This window comes from Pteropus medius, unplaced genomic scaffold (genome assembly GCF_902729225.1).
Source record: "Pteropus medius unplaced genomic scaffold, Ma_sr-lr_union100, whole genome shotgun sequence".
NCBI lineage: Eukaryota > Metazoa > Chordata > Mammalia > Chiroptera > Pteropodidae > Pteropus > Pteropus medius.
This window is the reverse complement of record NW_024348242.1, coordinates 364,021-380,036: the sequence shown is the minus strand read 5'-3', so window position 1 is coordinate 380,036 and position 16,016 is coordinate 364,021. Positions and strand designations below refer to the sequence as shown.

Here is a 16,016-nt window from a genome sequence, read left to right as displayed (position 1 = left end):
CGTGCCACTCGGGAATGGGCAGGACAGGGCAGGACTGGGGCTCAGGGACTGCCCTGAATAGCAGGAATTCTGTCCCATTGCCAGAGGCCAGAGGTCCAGAGTCCAGGTATGGGCAGGGCCGCAGTCCCTCTGGGGGCTCAGATGAGGGTCCCTCCTGCCTCGTCGAGCCCCTGGTAGCTCTCGGTGTCGTTGACTCATGGCCTCATGGCTCCCGATTCCTTCTCTGTCCTCATGCAGCCTTGTCCCCTGCTTTTGTCTCCGCTCTCAGGACATAGTCACTGGACGTGGGGCCACCCTACTCCAGGGTGACCTCATCTCAAGATCCTTCAAAAACCCCAGTTCCAAGTACACCATGTTCTGAGGGCCGGGTGGGCGTATTCCTGGGGCCGGCCGCAGGCTGCCCCGTCCTGTGTGGACACCGTGGGTGTCGTGGCCGGTGGCCTGTGTTGAGGACAGCAGACAGCCAGAGCCTCCTGTGCCAGGGCCTCAGCCTGTGCAGCCCCCGCTCAGCTGCGAGGCCGTGTCCTCGAGCCTTTCCTCGGGGTTTCCCCGTTCCACAGAACCCCAGGTCTCTGCACCGTCTGCACCCGGCCCTCGCGGCCACTGTGGCTGAACTCACGCTGTGGACGGGTGGGGACGGTCGGCCCACTCGCGGCCTCTGCGGGTTTCCTGGCCTTTGCTCCCCTCCCACACTGTGGACACTGACGGTGGACACACGCGCGTGGCGGGGACCCTCTCTGGGCCCCGGTTCATGGCGGAGTCCTTCCGGGCGGGGCCGGGAACCGCCCAGTGAGCCTGCCTGCCGCCTCTCACCACAGCCTCTCACCACAACCTGCCGTGCTGGGCTCCCCCGCCCTGCCCTCGAGCTCAGCAGCCGTCCCTGTCACTTGGCCCTCATGCCTTCTTCATCTGCAGCCTCTGCATCCCCACCGCCCTACTGCTGCTGTTCAGCCACGTCAGCCCCTGGGCCAGCACCAGCACAGGGGGCCCGGGGACCAACACGGCTGAACAGCCGTGGGGTGGGCGCTGCCAGTCATGGGTGGAGCCATCCAGGGACCCTGTGACGATGTCCCCCTCACGCTCTTAACAATGACAGGTGCAGCTTAATGTTGGCTGTGGAGCCATGAGCAGGGGTGACTGCTCTGAGTGCCCCCGCGCGGGCCCTCGCGTGGCGTCGGTGTCCTGACCCCGGACACCCTGTGCTCCGGCCCGCTCTGTTTCCTTCTCGGTTTCTAACCTCATCGAGCCTCCCCCGTGGCAGCTCCTTTCCTTCCCACACAAAATCAGACCTGCCCCCTGGGGCAGCTCCAACACGGCGTCGCCAGGACTGCGGCCTCCGTCTGGGACCGATGGTGCACAAGGCGGCCGGAGCGCTGACATTCGAAACGAGGACTGGGTTATGACAGAAGACGGGCCCCTGCGGCGTCTGGGGGTGCAGTGAGAGAGAGAAGTCGTGGTGCGTCCTGATGGCCAGACCTGGGGCTTGTCCTGGACAGGGTGACGTGGCCGGGCTGGGGCTGCTCCCCCTGAGATGGCACATCTCCCAGCCGCTGGTTTCTGGAGCTGGCCCAGCAGCCACCCAGTCCCCACCTGCTCGTCCCACCCCCACTGGCTTCCAGAGCCCTGACTGCCAGGGTCGGGGGCTGGGTGCAGCCTCGGCCACTGTCTCTCACCTGTAGGAGACGTGACAAAGAGCACCGACCTGGTGCATGTCCATCCCTCAGAGCCTGGGACCTGCTCAGGGCCATGCAGGAGTGACAGAGCCGGGACCCCCCCGGGCTGTGTCCTTGCCTCCCCTCCCCCGCCCCTTCCATACAAGGCGTCTCTGGGTCTCACCGTCAGGCCTCCAGGCGGATTGGGGTGACCACAGCACAGGGACCTTTCACACAGAGGGCCCCCCATCCTCACAGCACCCCGGCCAGGACCCCAACACCCATCGCACAGAGCTGACATCTCCAAGTGGGTGGCCCCTTTTGTCCTCACGCCTGGTTGTCACAGCAGCTCCCAGCCATGGCCTTCCTTCCCCTGGCCCCACAGAGAACCCTACAGAGAGATCTAACCCCTCTCCTGCTCCCGACACTGTCCAGTCGCTTCATGTGGCCCCTCCCCAGGGGGCCCCGCCCCAGCAGGCTGTCCCCCGAGCCCCGCAGCCGCAGCCGGGTCGTCTCCTCCTTCAGGTCCCGGCTCCAGTGCCCCTCCCTGTGCGCTGCTGGGAGCCTAACTTGGCAGGTGACAGCATCTTGTGCCACGTGCCAGGGCAGCCCTGTGTGCCCCAAGGCTGAGCCTTCTGCATTTCCTGTGGCTGCTGAACAAGTGACCACAAATTTGCATCATACAGTCTGGTCGCCAGAGTTTGGAAGGGACCTCACAGGGCTAAGCCACAGTGTGGACCGGGCTGGTCCCTGCTGCTTCCAGCTTCTAGAGGTAGCCACGTCCCTGGGCTGCCGGCCCCTCCTCCGTGTCCAAAGCCGTCAGAGCAGCATCCGCCGCCTGGGTGCGCCCGGACCCAACGAGCCCCCTGAGTTCAGCTTTGCCCTGCACGGTCGGCCGTTCTGAGTCCTGGACTAGGGCGTCTTACAGGCTCTGTGCCGTGGGCGCAGGTGGCTTGGGACCCCTGCATGGACATCCAGAGCTGCCAGAGGCCCAGAGTCGTGTGCTGGGGCACGGTGTGGTAGATGGGCACGCAGGCCCGTTAGGCAAAGTCCCCACCCCCCAGCCTGTGGGGGTTCTCGTGCCAGAAACGAGTCCCAGCTCTGGCCTCTGCTGGCTCCCAGCCCGTGGAACCGCAGCCAGACTGCCCGGGTTCAAATCCCGGCTCTGCCACCTACCAGCTCCATGATCTCTGTCGGGTCACCTCATTTCTCTCTGTTTCCTCATCAGCGAGATGGGGGTGACGGGTGTGTCCCCACAGAACAGGCACGAAGCTCCAGCTTCACACCTACCAGGCATGAGCCGGGCGCCTGACACAGCCAGCGCTGAGTGCTGAGTGTTCTTTTTATGTCAGAAAACAGAAGTACTTTGGGGAATAATACCGTGTGTGTATGGGGGGGGGAGGTGGGCATGGGAGGACACATATATTTAGTAAATAATTCAAACAGAACAAAACGATTTAAAGGCTGGCACTGCCTACCATCTCCCCTGGTTGGAGGTTTCGTGGGCTCTATACAACTTAGAGCATTCGCGGGTATTCAGCCGGCTTTTGAGGAAAAGTGCTGGTCCAGCACAGGGGTCTGTAGCTGGTTCCCACGGGGTGGACGCCACCACTGGTGGCCCAGCCTGGGGCAGGTTTCTGGACATCCCAGGAGAGCTGACCGGGGCTCCTTCACAGCGCTTTCGCCTGGCGACCTGGGCTGCAGGCGGCCTGGGGCTCCCCCTGTGTGCCCCCCTGTGCGCCCCACTGTGCGCTCCCCGGCCTTCATACGGGCGGTGGCTCCGCCTGGATCCGAATTCCACTTCAGTCCACGGAGTGGCGGGCAGGCCAGGGGAGGTCAGGGTTCATGCGTGCTGCCAGCAGCCATCCACCGACAGTGACCACTAACCGCTGGGACCCTGTCTCCCACTTTGCATCCCCGTTTCGCAGACTTTGAAACCGAGGCCCAAGGAGGGCGGAGCTTACATCAGATAGGCAGGTGTGAGGCTCTGTCTCCCTTCAAGTCTCAGCTCTTCTACCTCAGTGCTCGGTGACTCAGGTTACCCCTCTGTAAACGGCGCTAAGAGCCGTCCATACTTGCTACTGTGAGCTTAGGAGGAGTCGGCCCATAAAGCGTCCAGCACGGCCGGCACTGCGCGCCCTGACCTGGTCGCGGAGACGCGTCCGCGACCGCCGGGACCCGAGCCGGAGGCCCCGCGCGCCCGGATCCGCGCCTCGGGGCTAGATTAGTCGGGCCTGCCCGCGCCCCGCCCCGCCCGCCCGCCCGCGCTCGCCGCCGCCTGCGCGCCCGCCAGCAGAGCCCTGCGCCGCTGCCGCCTCCGGGGCTTGCGCCGCGCCGACGGCGCCCCGGGCCCAGAGCGCCCCGAGAGCCGCCCAGGGCGCCGAGCCGGCGCGGCGGACATGCGCGCCCCGCGCGCCCCGGGCCCAGGCTCCGGCTAGGTGGGCGCGCCCGGAGAGGGGCCACCTCGACGGGCCGAGGCGGGCGGGGACCCGCGCTCCGCCGCCTGCGTCCGTGCCGCGCGGCTTGGGCTCCGGATCCGACCCGAGGACTAGCCGTGATCGCCAGCGGAGCGCGCTGGACCCGGGGCGCCCGCGCGGTGAGTGCGCGCTGGTGGCCTCGGGGAAGGGCTCGGGAGTCGGGGCCGGGGTCGAGACAGCAGCCGCCCCCTCTAGAGGAGCGAGGCGCAGGAGAGGCCCCCGGCGCTCTGCCTCCCCAGTCTGTCCCCGCAGCCGAGCGCGGGGAGACCCAGCGTCCGTCCTGCTGCGCCCTGGGGCGCACGTGGCGACAGGCGGGCGGGGGTGCCGTCCGGCAGAGGGTCCCCGGCCTGGGTTAGGGCGGTAGGGGGCCTGCGGCGGAGGCGGGGCCGGGCGTCGTGGGGGGCGCGCGCCTTTGTCTGCGCCCCGGCGCGAACTCGGCCACTGGGGTTCCTGGCTCCCGCCTCGCCCACCTGCCCCGAGTTAGTTCTTTGTCTGGGGCGGGGCGCGGCCGGCGAAGGCTGTGCCGCGTGTCTCGGCCGAGGCTGCCCCGCCGGCCGGGTCCTCGCAGACAAAGCGCGCTGTGACCGCCGCCCGCGGCCGGGATCGCACACCTCAGGAAAGTGAGTCCTGGCCCTGACACTCTCCCTGGTGGGGCGCACCCCTCCACCGGGATCCGGACCTGCAGCCCGGGGCCCTCCCACCTGTACTTTGACCTGGAGTGACCCCTTTCTTCCACCACCGAATGGGCCCAGGGCCAGGATGGGAGGAGGATGTGGCTCCGGTGCGCTGGGTCAGTAGGTAACCCTCAGGACGTTATCACAGGTCTGGGGGCTGCTCCGGGGCTACCCACTGCCCCTGAGTCAGCTTCCCAGCAGGGCCCCCCCCCACCTGAGCTGGAAAGGGGCTGGAACCCTAGCTACCGCCCTCCAGGGGGCCCGTGCCTGTGGGTGTCTGTTCAGTCTTCGATCCCCATGCCTGGGCCTGGCTGGGTGCCAGGCCTTTACTCTGGGATGGAAGCTTCCCTGCCCCCTCTTCAAGACCCCCGTGGGAACTGGGGTCCCTCAACTTCCATGCGTAAACTTAGGAGGGGGTGTGAGGGGGAAGGACCCAGGAGAGTGGCCGTCCCGCCCGCCCAGGCAGTGGAGACACCAGTGCTTTCCGCTGTGGATCCTTCCCCAGCCCCATCCCTCACCCCCCTGATGTGCCACCTCCCGGCCTTGGGAGTTATGCTCTGGCGGGGGCCTTGAATGGAACCAGAGGGGACTGAGCAGGGGTGGGGTGGGGCGGGTGGCCTTAGATGAACTCGCCTGCCCCGCACCAGGCTGGGACCAAGAGAACATACCTGTTTCTGAGTGACGCTTTCGCAGTGTCTCTCCTGACCCGGCCTTGCCCAGATGGTGATGCCGGGGTCAGGAGGGGTGCCCCACTGCACCAGGAGTGGGTGCACAGCCACCGGGTGCTGTGGGACCATAGTCTCACACCAGCCTCCCCTCTCTGCCCACCCGTGAAGCATCCAGACCGGGTAGCTGGAGGGTGGGCATGAGCCTGGCCCCCTCCCTCCTGGCCCCTCTCCACCCCGGCTCATGCCCCGGGAGGTGATGACAGCTGCCAGCAGGGCCCAGAGCTCCTCTGCTCCAGAAGCTGGGCCTGTGGCAGCGGCGCCGAGCTGGGACGCTGGGGGCTGCTTGCCCAGGGCCCTCCCTGTGGCCCAGAGGGGCTGTCAGAGCAGTAGAGACCTTAAGGGACGGCCTCAGGGCGGGGGCAGCTGCTGCAAGCTGGCTTCAACCTCCTGGGGCCTCGCAAAGGTCCAGTTCGGGAGGGCCAGAGGGTCCCCAGGCAGCCCGGGATGGGGGGAGGGCAGGTACCCCACGCGCCCTCGGGCGGGCACCAGGATCAGGAACGCACCTGGCTTCAGCTCAGCCCCGGCAGATGTGGGGCAGCGCCTGGGGTGTCAGACAGACCTTCCTCCTTCATGGGCCCGGGCTGGGGCCTGGCCTGACACCCGGCCCCGCCCCACCCTTGCAGACCCCCACGGGGACTCTCAGGGGCGAGGGGACCCTCCAGAGCCTACACTCACCATGTAGAATGTGCCAGAAAAACCAAACCAGCATGGAAACAAGCAGGGGAGAAATCGCGGCCGTGGCACCCACATAGGAGCGTGACTGAGTGCGTGTCCAGCCCCAGTGCGTGAGCGGAGAGGTCACAGGTGGCCTCGGCGGTTTGGCAAGCAGGCGAGGTGGGGCCTGTGTTCTCACCTTCCAGGTCTGGGACCCTCCTGCCTTTGTGGCCGACCATGGGCTGTGTCCCTGGATGTCAGGGGTCCCATCTTCAGTTCCGTTTCCAGGGCTGCATTTGTCGGTTTTCTTCTCGGTTTATGTTTTGGGGACGTGTTTGCCAAGGACTGACCCCGTTCCGGCACGCACGGTGCCAGACGGCAGTGTGCCTGCGCCATCGTGCGTTTGCGGTTCGTTTTTCACGTTTACGTCGGCGATCGGTGTGACATAAGGTCTCGGCCTCAGCCTGCCTGCTTTGAGCGTGCAGTTCGATGCGTTTCGACAACACTATAGCTACGTACCCAGCACCACAGTTGGATGGGGGATGTCTTCGTTCCCCCGGAAAGCTCCCTTATACCTTATTCTTTAAATTTATATTAGTTGTGGTAAAGTACACATAAGAAGACGTCTACCTTAACCACTGTTAACTGCACAGCTCAGTGGTAATTAGCACGTTCGGTGTTGTGTGGCTGTTGTCACCATCATCTCCAGAACTTTCTCATCTCCCCAGATTGAAACTCTGTCCTGTTACATACTGACTCTCCACCCCGTCCCCAGCCCCGTCCGACACCCACCATCTGCTTTCTATCTCCATGCATCTGACCCCTGCAAGGACTTTATGTAAGTGGACCCACGCAGTATCTGTTCTGTAATTGACTGTGGCACAGCATAATGTGCTCAGAGTCCGTCCAGGTTGTGGCATGTGTCGGAACGTCCTTCCTCTCGAAGGCTGCGTGGTATTCCACTCTGGGTGGGCCACACGTGCTTGTCCGTTCACCCGTGGTGGACACTGGGTGGCTCCCACCTCCCAGCTGTCGTGAGTGTGGCTGCAGTGAGTGTGGGGTGCAGGTTTCTCTCCGAGACGCTGTGTTCGGTTCCTGCAGAGTCGCGCCCTGGAGCGGGATGGCCGGGTCGGCGGGTCACTCCTTGCTTGATTTCTGAGGCTCTGCTCGTTTGCGGCCGTGGCTGCACGTGGCGCACTCCCGCCAGCCGTGTACGAGGTGGCGGCTCCCGTGTGCCCTCCAGCACCTGCTGTTCCAGGGTCTTGTTCGCGGCGTCTCCGTGGGGTGCAGCTTTCATACTTCGTCACCCACCCCAACAGCAACCACTGGCTCCTTTGTATACCCAGAAGTCCAGAGTGGGGGTGTCTGCAGACACAGAGCGAAGCAGTAGTGCCGGGCTGGGGCTTGGGGAGACGACGTTCTAAGCTGACCGTCGGATTCCACTCAGCTGTACACCTTCGACGGGCAGATGGCATAGCGCTGTTTTTAACAGAAAAACAACCGGGAGGAAAAGTCTCCTGGGGCAGACTCGCACCACCTGGTTCCCATGAGCTGTGGGGGCCTCCGGCCACACATCGAGGGGCTACGTCTGCACCCTGAGCACCCTCACCAAGGCGGACCCCAGTTCCGTGGCCTCATGCACACAGGAAGAGAGCGAGGTGGGGTCCACCAGAGACCACCCCGCTCTTACTTGAGGCGGATTCTCCGCGCTCTGAGTGGCCTGCTCTGCCCTAGACACTCAGAGTGGCTCTTTATGGTAGCCATGGTCCCCAGACCTGTGACTTGGTGGCCCAAAGTGTGGCTGGTGGTATACTACGGCCTGTTTGCCTCTGGGGGGTGGGGGCATCACCAGGGTGTGCCCAGATCCCCAAGTCCCAGCCCCCACCCAACAGCCACACTGAGCCCCGCTTCCCTGCTGAGTGGGGCATCCGTGGTTCCCCAGTCCTGGGCTGAGCGGACTATGTGCGCCAACGGGCAGCCCTTGTGCCCCAACCTTCCCAGACCCGCTTCCTGGGTGCCAGGCTCACCGCAGCCCTGGAGCCCCTCCTCCTCTGACCCCCCTCTTTCTTCTAGGCGTCCGTGGGCTCTGAGAAGCTGGGCTCTGAGAAGCTCTTTGCCCCGGCAGCCGATAAAGGTAAGTGCGTCCCACGGCCTGGGCCCCAGTCTGGGGAGGACAGACACTCCCCCGAAGTCAGTCCCCAGCTGGTACACTCCCCCACCCCCCCACCCCCCGCCGTGTGGACAGTGCACGCGTGCGGCATTTCACGGACCCACAAAGCACTCCAGGCCAAGCCAGGCCTTTGTGACCAGCTTGTCAGTCCCGGCTGTGCCTAGACCCAGCACAGAAAAGGGGCCTCTGCTTGGAAGGCTCTGTCCAGATGTGACTGGGCAGGACAGTGGCACACGTGGGCAGGTGTCCACAGCCATAGGCCCCACGGCCTGGCAGCCCGAGGCAGAGCGGCCTTCCCGTCACCTCCAGCAAACCCGGACGTCCCTGGGCTGCGGCCCCATTTAGGGCCCGTCCTGTTCCAAGCAGATCTCATCTCCAGGTTTCTAGCTTGATTACATCTGCGGAGGCCACGTTCACTAGTACCCTTTTGGCACGATTCAGCCCCCTGCCAGGGTCCACTCAGGCACGTGGGCAGAGTTCAGGGAACCAGCCAAGGTTTTGAGGAGCCCAGAAGAGGGGCATGTCAGCGGTGAGCAATGTCAACAGTCCTCCTTTCCCGGAGAGGGGCGCAGGCTCCGGGAGGCCCCGGAGAGCTGGGGCATTGGTGGCCCCTGCCTGCCTTTTCCCATCCTGATGGCTGCTCCTGCTTCTCGAGGGCTGGTGTGGGGATGTAGGCAAGACAGGAGGGGAGATGGGAGTGTGGGACCAGCGTCCCTGGGCAGCTGTCAGTGACAGGTGGAGACGAGGCTGTGACCAGCTCAAGCCATCGCCCTCAGGGCAGTGGCCTCCTCCCTTGGTCTGTCCTTGAGCAAAGGTGGTGGCTGCAGAGGAAGGTGTCACCTTAAAGGAGGCTGAGGGGCTGTTTCCTGTTTTCACGAGAGGGTGGCGTCCCAGAGTCCCCAGCAGACGTCCTCGTGGTCTTGATGCCAGCTGGGTCACAAATGCCTGCCCTCCCTAAGTCCCCTGGGTCTTTCCAGAAAGAGTGGGTCACTGGCATGAGGCGCTCTGCCCAGAGCAGCAAGGAAAGGAGGGAGGGGGGAGGGGAACAGCCAGGTGGGCCAGGCCCCGAGGCCAGCGCTCTGTTGGGCCCACTCTGCTGCATGTCAACCGGGGCCGCAGTACTGTGTGCCGTCCGCGGTCGGTGTGAACAACACTTTCGGGCATTCGGCCCTCTGTCCTCGTGCAGTGTGGGGGGCCGGGCGGGGCTATGACCTCGCAGGCCGTCGGCTGCATTAAACGAGCCAGGGCGCCGGCCGTGGCTCACTCCAGCCCCTCTGTCCGCAGGCCCCGCGCTGGGCGAGAAGTCGGAGGCCAAGGCGGGGTCTGCGCCCAAAGTCTCGGGCCTGGAGCGCAGCCGCGAGCTGAGCACCGAGCCGCCCTTCCTGCCCCCCGCGCGCGGCCCCGCGCCCTCCGCCCGCCCGGTGCCCAGCGGCCCTGCCGGCCCGCTGGTCAAGAAGGAGGCCCCGGCCCTGCCTCGCCTCACCCCGCAGCCGCCGCCCGCAGCCCCGCAGCCCCGGGCCCTGCTCCCGACACACGTGCCTCTCCCCCTGGGCGCCTTCCCCGGCCACGGCCACGGCCAGGCTGTGCACAACGGCCTGCACGGCCTCAGGTGGGCGCGGGCCGCCGGCGGGTGGGGGCGGAGCCGGGGCGCGTCGGGGGCACCCGCTGTCGGGCACTGAGCCCCCATCCCCGCAGCAGGAGCAGCAGCGCCAGCAGCGGCGCCAGCCTCGGGCTGGGCAAGCACGCGTCCCTGCCGCCGCTCGGGCCGGGCGCCCACCTCTCTACCTCACACTTGGCGCTGCGCTCGCAGGCCCAGCACCAGCACCACGCGGCGGCCATGTTCGCCGCCCCCGCGACACTGCCCCCGCCCCCGGCGCTGCCGGCCAACAGCCTGGTCATCCCAGGACACCCCGCAGGTGGGTCTGGGTCTGGTCCGGGTCTCTGTCCCCTGCACTCCTGGGCAGGCGGGAGGGGTGCCGGCCTCCGAGGCACAGCCCCTTCTGCTCCCGACCCCATGCTGGCAGACCACAGCGCCCCGGCACTCCGGGGTCCCGCAGGCGGCCCGCATGTGGGTCCTGAGCCGTTGCCAGGCCTGGTCAGGCCCTGGGGCTGGGGTCTGGGGGGCTGGAGGGCTCCCGGGCCTGCAGTGTCTCTTCCCATCCTTCATCCCTAGTGTGGGGGCTGGGGTTCTCTGAGGCTCGGGCTGGGCTGCACTGTCCAGTAGGGGGGTCTGAGGTGGACAGTGCGATTGCTCCCCGCCCCTCCCTGCTTTGTTCCGGCAGATGCCCCCTCAGCGTCCAATTTCAGGTCACTCAGGCTTTCTCCGTGGGTTGCCCCCCCAAATTCTAAGCTTCTGAGTCAGCCCAAATGGGGCTGGGGGCAGCTTGGTGGCCCGGGAGGGGGCCCGGACGCTGGCCTCGGTGGCCTGGCCGGGCAGGCTCCGTGCGGGCCGCGGTCCTGGGCTCACGGTCTTCTCTCTTGCCTTTAGATGCCAGCCTGTTGATCTCATTCAGCCAGCCAATCATGTATTGCCAGCCTCATGCGGGGATTCTGATTGGTACTTGGTCACAGGCACCTCTCTTACCTCCACCCTGGGGCCCGCACGTAGCGAGCGGCCACCACGGCGTGGCCTGCCGAAGCCGGGAGTGCCAGGTGACTATCCGCCTCGCCCCGCCGGGAGCCGCGGCCGACGTGCCTCTCTGTCTCTCTCTTTTTCTCTCGTAGATCGCGAGCTGCTCAGGCAAGAGCTGAACGCGCGCTTTCTGGTCCAGAGTGCCGAGCGGCCCGGCGCCCCGCTGGGCCCGGGGGCTCTGCTGCGGGCAGAGCTCCACCAGCACCAACACACACACCAGCACACACACCAGCACCAACACACATTCGCCCCCTTCCCCGCGGGGCTGCCCCCGACGCCGCTCCTGCCGCCCGCCGCACCCCCGCCGGTGCGTAGGCCCCTGTGCGGCCCACCGCAGGCACACACACTCTCCGCCCGCACGCAGCCACACCGGCCCGCGGCCTGTCCCGCTCCCCCGGGCCCCCGTCCTGGGCTCGGGTGGGCGCCCACCGTCTGCACAAGTGGGACTTGGCCCTGGGGCCAGTTCCCCACATGGGGTCCTTGACATCTGGGTTGGCAGTGGGACGTAGGTCTGGAGGCTCAGACGGGCCTGGGTGGCCACAGGAACCAGACTCCCCGCCATGATCCCCACACCAAGTGGCTTGGTCTCGTGAGCCAGGCTCTGCGGGTGGCCTGGGTGTGTCCCGCAGCATGACGGCCAGCCCTGGGCTCCATGCCCCCCATCATGGCTGCAGCCCCCTCTCCCGTCTCAGCCAGAACAGTGGAAGGCACAGGCGGGCGAGTTTGTGCTTTGCTCCTGTGGTAAAACCCTCAGAACAGGGAGGGGCCGTGCCCGGTCAGAGACCCTGGGCCCTGCAGGGCGGGTCAGGGCCGCAGGACAGCTGGCTGCAGGCCGCCAGCGCGGGAGGCAGGGCGGCCATGCGGGCCAGTGCCTGGCCCGACGGGTGGGCGAGCGCTGGGCCCCGCGCAGGCGCCGGCGCAGGGAGAGGCCTCACTGTCCCCGCCCTTCCGTTCCAGTTCGACAAGTACACGCCCAAGCTGGACAGCCCCTACTTCCGACATTCCAGTGTGAGTGTCCTGCGACTCCGTCCCCCCAGAGGTCTGCTGGGCGGGGGGCTGCGACCGCGAGGCCCGGTCTGCATTGCCCCCCGCCTCGGGCAGAAGCAGGGGCCGGGGGGCTGGGCCGCACCCCTCCGCACCCCTGGACCGCCCTCCCTGCTTCTTTTGCAGTTTTTCCCGCCCGTCCCGGGACTGCCCGCCCTGCTCCCACACCCGGGCCCCTTCGGGTCCCTGCAGGGCGCTTTTCAGCCCAAGGTACCGGCTGTTCCTGGCAGGCGGGGCGGGCACGGAAGGTCCCGGGGGGGGGCGGGGGGCGTGTGTGGCAGCATTCAGAGAGGACACTGTGGACATAATGTTTCCCAAAGGGACTCAGTCCGGATGCAGACTGCCCCCAAGCCCCAGCCTGGACAGCAGCTGGCAGGGTCCGTGAGGGCCGTGCCCTGTGCACCCCACCCCATCAGCTGGGGTGCCCAGAGTCGGGGGGGAGGAGCAGTGCGGCAGTGTGGCCCAGGCAGGGCGGGCAGCACACGGGGGCCCCACCCAGACCCTGGCCCCGCCGTGGCAGCACGGGAGGCCCCTTCACCACCGCAGACACCCCGAGAAGGCGTGGGGGGGAGCCAGCACAGGTGCCAGCCCCTCCCTGAGTGTCGGCAAGCAGGACAGCACAGGCAGGGCGAGGACACGGGGCCTGGGGTCTCACAGCCGTGTCACGCCCTGCCGCCCCTGTCCCCGCAGACCTCAAACCCGATCGAGGTAGCCGGCCGGGCCAGCGCTGTGCACACCCTGCTCCAGAAGGGCCCCGGGGTAGGTGGCCGCGGTCCCTGTCTCTCCCTCCCTGGGGGCGTCATGCCAGCCCAGCTCCCCCTTGTGGGGTGCCCGCCCCCCAGGCTCAGCTGCCTGTAGAACCTGGACCTCACGTGTCCTTCTCGATGACAGGTGTCTGACCCGTACCGGACGGCAGTCAGGGTGAGTGTGCGCACGTCTCTTTGGGAGGAGGGGGTGTCGTGGGACCCCCGGGAGGGTACCCTGTGGCGACAGGAGTTGGGGATGACGGTGTGAGGGGCGTGAGGGGGTGCAGGCCCGGTGGCCGAGTGTGTTGCCTGTCCTGTTGCAGAAGCCGGGGAAGTGGTGTGCGGTGCACGTGCAGATCGCTTGGCAGATCCACCACCATCAGCAGAGGATGAAGGTGAGCCACACCCACAGGTGCTCACACGTGTGCACACGTGTCTGCCCCCAGCTCTCACGCTGGGCTGGGCTGGGACGTGGGGGGCGGGCCAGGAGGATACAATGGGATGGTGGTTCATGGGGAGCCCAAGGGTGCTGCTCACAGGTGGGTGGGGTGGCCAGGTCACCTGGGGAGCCCAGCGGGGGGCGGGGGGGCGTGAGTAACGGGGAGCTGACTGCAGGGCAGGGGGGCAGGCCCTGTGTGTGGGTGGGCCGTGAGCCCCTGCGCAGGTCCACTCTCAGCCTAGCCTTCCCAGTGGGCCTTTGACCCTTTGACCCTGCCCTCCCCACTCTCCTGGGAGCACACGTTGAGCACCTGCTGTGTGCCTGAGTCTCAGCCCTGAGCAAAGGGGACTGAAGGTGCCCAGGTGCTTCTGTGTCCTCTGGAGGGACAGACAACGAACGAGAGCATAGCCGGGCACGAGGCCACTGCTGTCCCAGCACGGTGGGGGACCTGGGCGAGTTCCCCGAATGACGCAGGGAAGAGGCCACCACGAGAGATCAGGGACCCTCTGTTGGGCAGCGGGCGGGGTGGGCAAGGCAGGGGGAGGTGAGAGGCCCTCACAGGGGATCAGGATGGGGGCAGGCGGCCCCCGTATCACAGAAGGGCCCTAACACCTTTCACTGCCATCCCAGGTAACACGTTACCTCCATGCGTGGTACGTAACGTCGTCATGCCCTGACGTGCTGTGAGAGCCAAGTCAACGAAGAGGGCTTATCTCAAAACACTATTTCACTGTGCACGTGCTTCTGTAGGACCCCCCAACCCCCCCAAAGGCACAGTGAAGGGGTCGGTGTTCCTCACGGGGCAGTACTGGGGCCACAGAGCACCCCACCATGCCACCAGCACGGGAACTTCCATTGTCAGCTCTCAGCGTAGACAGTGGCAGGCACCAGACGGCCAGGAAGGACTCTGTCTCTCTGCTGCCTGTGGCCACTGTGACAAAGAGACATTTAGATTTTAATACACTAAATTCAGGTATTGGAAAACTAGTGAGCAAACTCAGAACAACATGAGTGTGTGAATCTATCTTTTCAACTCAGTTTCCAAAGTTGAAATACAAAGTCTCTAGATCATGATTTGTGAGGACAGCGTTTGGGTTGCCCTGGGCCAGGTGGAACAGCCCCGGGGTGAGTCACCTGTTCCCGCGGCGGGTGGGGTCGCCCCCTGGTGCTGTCCCAGCTGTGGGCTTGCCCGAATAGGACAGGCCCGGCCCCCTGGGCAGGCAGCCCTGGACACGCTCTGCCTCGCAGGTGCACCTGGACCCCCACAAGCTGGAGGTGGGCGCCAAGCTGGACTTGCTCAGCAGACCCCCTGCCCCGAGCCTGCTCGCGGGATTCCACTATCCGCAGGACCTGGCCCGGCCCCTCTTCCCCAGCTCTGGTAAGGCCGCTTGGGGCCAGGCCCCCCGGGGCAAGGGAGGGGGTGGCCGCTGGACTGGCTGTTCTCACCTTTTACGTCCAGCTGCAGCGTCGGCAGGAGGCTTGGCCACGTGGGCTGCCGGCCACTGTGTCCTCCAGAGGACCCTCCCCAGAGCTGGCCTGAGCTAGCCTGCGCCCTTCTGGGGCCTTCTGTTCCCGACACCCCCCCTCTGACCCCCTCCTCCCAGGAAGTGTTTGGCTTTTCACAGAATGGCAGGAAACTGCTCGAGACCCCTGTGCTCACCCCTGCGGCAGCCACACCACAGTCTGGCCGTGTCAGGGTTTCTAGAAGCACCCCAGGACTGAGCATGTCACCCCCATGGCTAAGATGCAGGCCTGAGCACTGCCCCCTGGTGTCCTTCTCTGGGCGAGGAGCTGTGGCAGCCTAGGGACCCCACACCCCAGCTCTTACTGGGCGATGGAGGCACCTCTGCCCCCATGAACCAAAACTGCACTCCGAGCGTTTACACCGCTGAACAGCATAGGCCGCTTTATGCACGAGGAACACGGGCACGTGAGCTGGAGGAGACACAGCCTGTTGTCCGGGCGCCCAGACGCCAGCCCTTGCCAGCGTGGACATCTCAGCCTGCACTGGGAGCTGTCACCTCCGCGGAGGGCCCTCCCTGACCGCCCGCTAGTCCTCCCCTTAGGTGCCCTCAGCGCTGCCGCCCTGCACGTGGTCTGCGGGGAGCCCTGGCTGCGGCCAGGGCGATGGGCGTGGACGGGGCACCCAGGCTGGCCTTGCGAGAATGGGGCTCTTTGCAACACCCTTGTGTCCTGAGCAGAGGGGTCTCCCAGGTGTCTGGGTCCCCTGGAGGGCTGACCCATCTGTGCCCAGGTCCCTGGTGCCTGGCAGCCCGGTTAGGCTGTGCCCTTCAGCCCCTCTCTGTACCCCGGAGCCCGAGGTGCCTACCCACCCCTGGCCCCGCCTGCTCTGCCGCCCCCTCCCCTGGCACGCGCCCTCCTGATCCCCCCCACACTCGTGAGTGTCGTCCTGCCCTGGGCTGTGGCATGTCCTCACTGCGTTCACACCGCCGTCCTCCCCTGCCCCCGTGGGCTGCACGCCGGGAAGGTCCACGTTGGCCCTTTCCTGGTGCTGCGCGCCTTGCATTCCGCACCTGCACCCTGCATCTGACAGTCTCCTGGGCGCCGGAGTCAGCTAGGTTCTGATTTCTGGGGCGGTTTCTTTGGCCTGAGAGTCATTAAGAAGTGGCTAACACGATAACAGGGAGCTCTGTGGGGGCGAGACACTGCGTGCGTCCAGTGACGTGGTCAGGGTCCCCCAGGAGGGAGCTGGAGAGACAGGACACTGCGTACCGTCTACTAGAACCCACCCTCTAGAGCGAAGGGCCCCCCCGCCTGGCTGCCCTTGAGGTTTGGCTCT

General features: G+C 66.2%; 1 protein-coding gene across 4 annotated transcripts in view; it reads left to right on the top strand.

Moving 5' to 3' along the window:
- The window catches only part of FBRSL1 (fibrosin like 1), a 64,500-nt gene that overhangs the window by 45,072 nt on the left and 3,412 nt on the right, over positions 1 to 16,016 (top strand). Inside the window, exons 6-16 of one of the 4 annotated variants that reach the window (XM_039879198.1) lie at positions 8,259 to 8,319; positions 9,640 to 9,964; positions 10,054 to 10,271; positions 10,844 to 10,912; positions 11,080 to 11,294; positions 11,945 to 11,995; positions 12,158 to 12,241; positions 12,722 to 12,790; positions 12,923 to 12,952; positions 13,101 to 13,172; positions 14,465 to 14,594. In XM_039879198.1, the coding sequence (XP_039735132.1) occupies positions 8,259 to 8,319; positions 9,640 to 9,964; positions 10,054 to 10,271; positions 10,844 to 10,912; positions 11,080 to 11,294; positions 11,945 to 11,995; positions 12,158 to 12,241; positions 12,722 to 12,790; positions 12,923 to 12,952; positions 13,101 to 13,172; positions 14,465 to 14,594 (1,324 nt within the window). Of the gene's footprint in view, positions 1 to 8,258; positions 8,320 to 9,639; positions 9,965 to 10,050; positions 10,272 to 10,843; positions 11,008 to 11,079; positions 11,295 to 11,944; positions 11,996 to 12,157; positions 12,242 to 12,721; positions 12,791 to 12,922; positions 12,953 to 13,100; positions 13,173 to 14,464; positions 14,595 to 16,016 lie in introns of all 4 variants that reach the window. The other 3 variants (XM_039879197.1, XM_039879199.1, XM_039879200.1) reach the window with 3 other exon arrangements.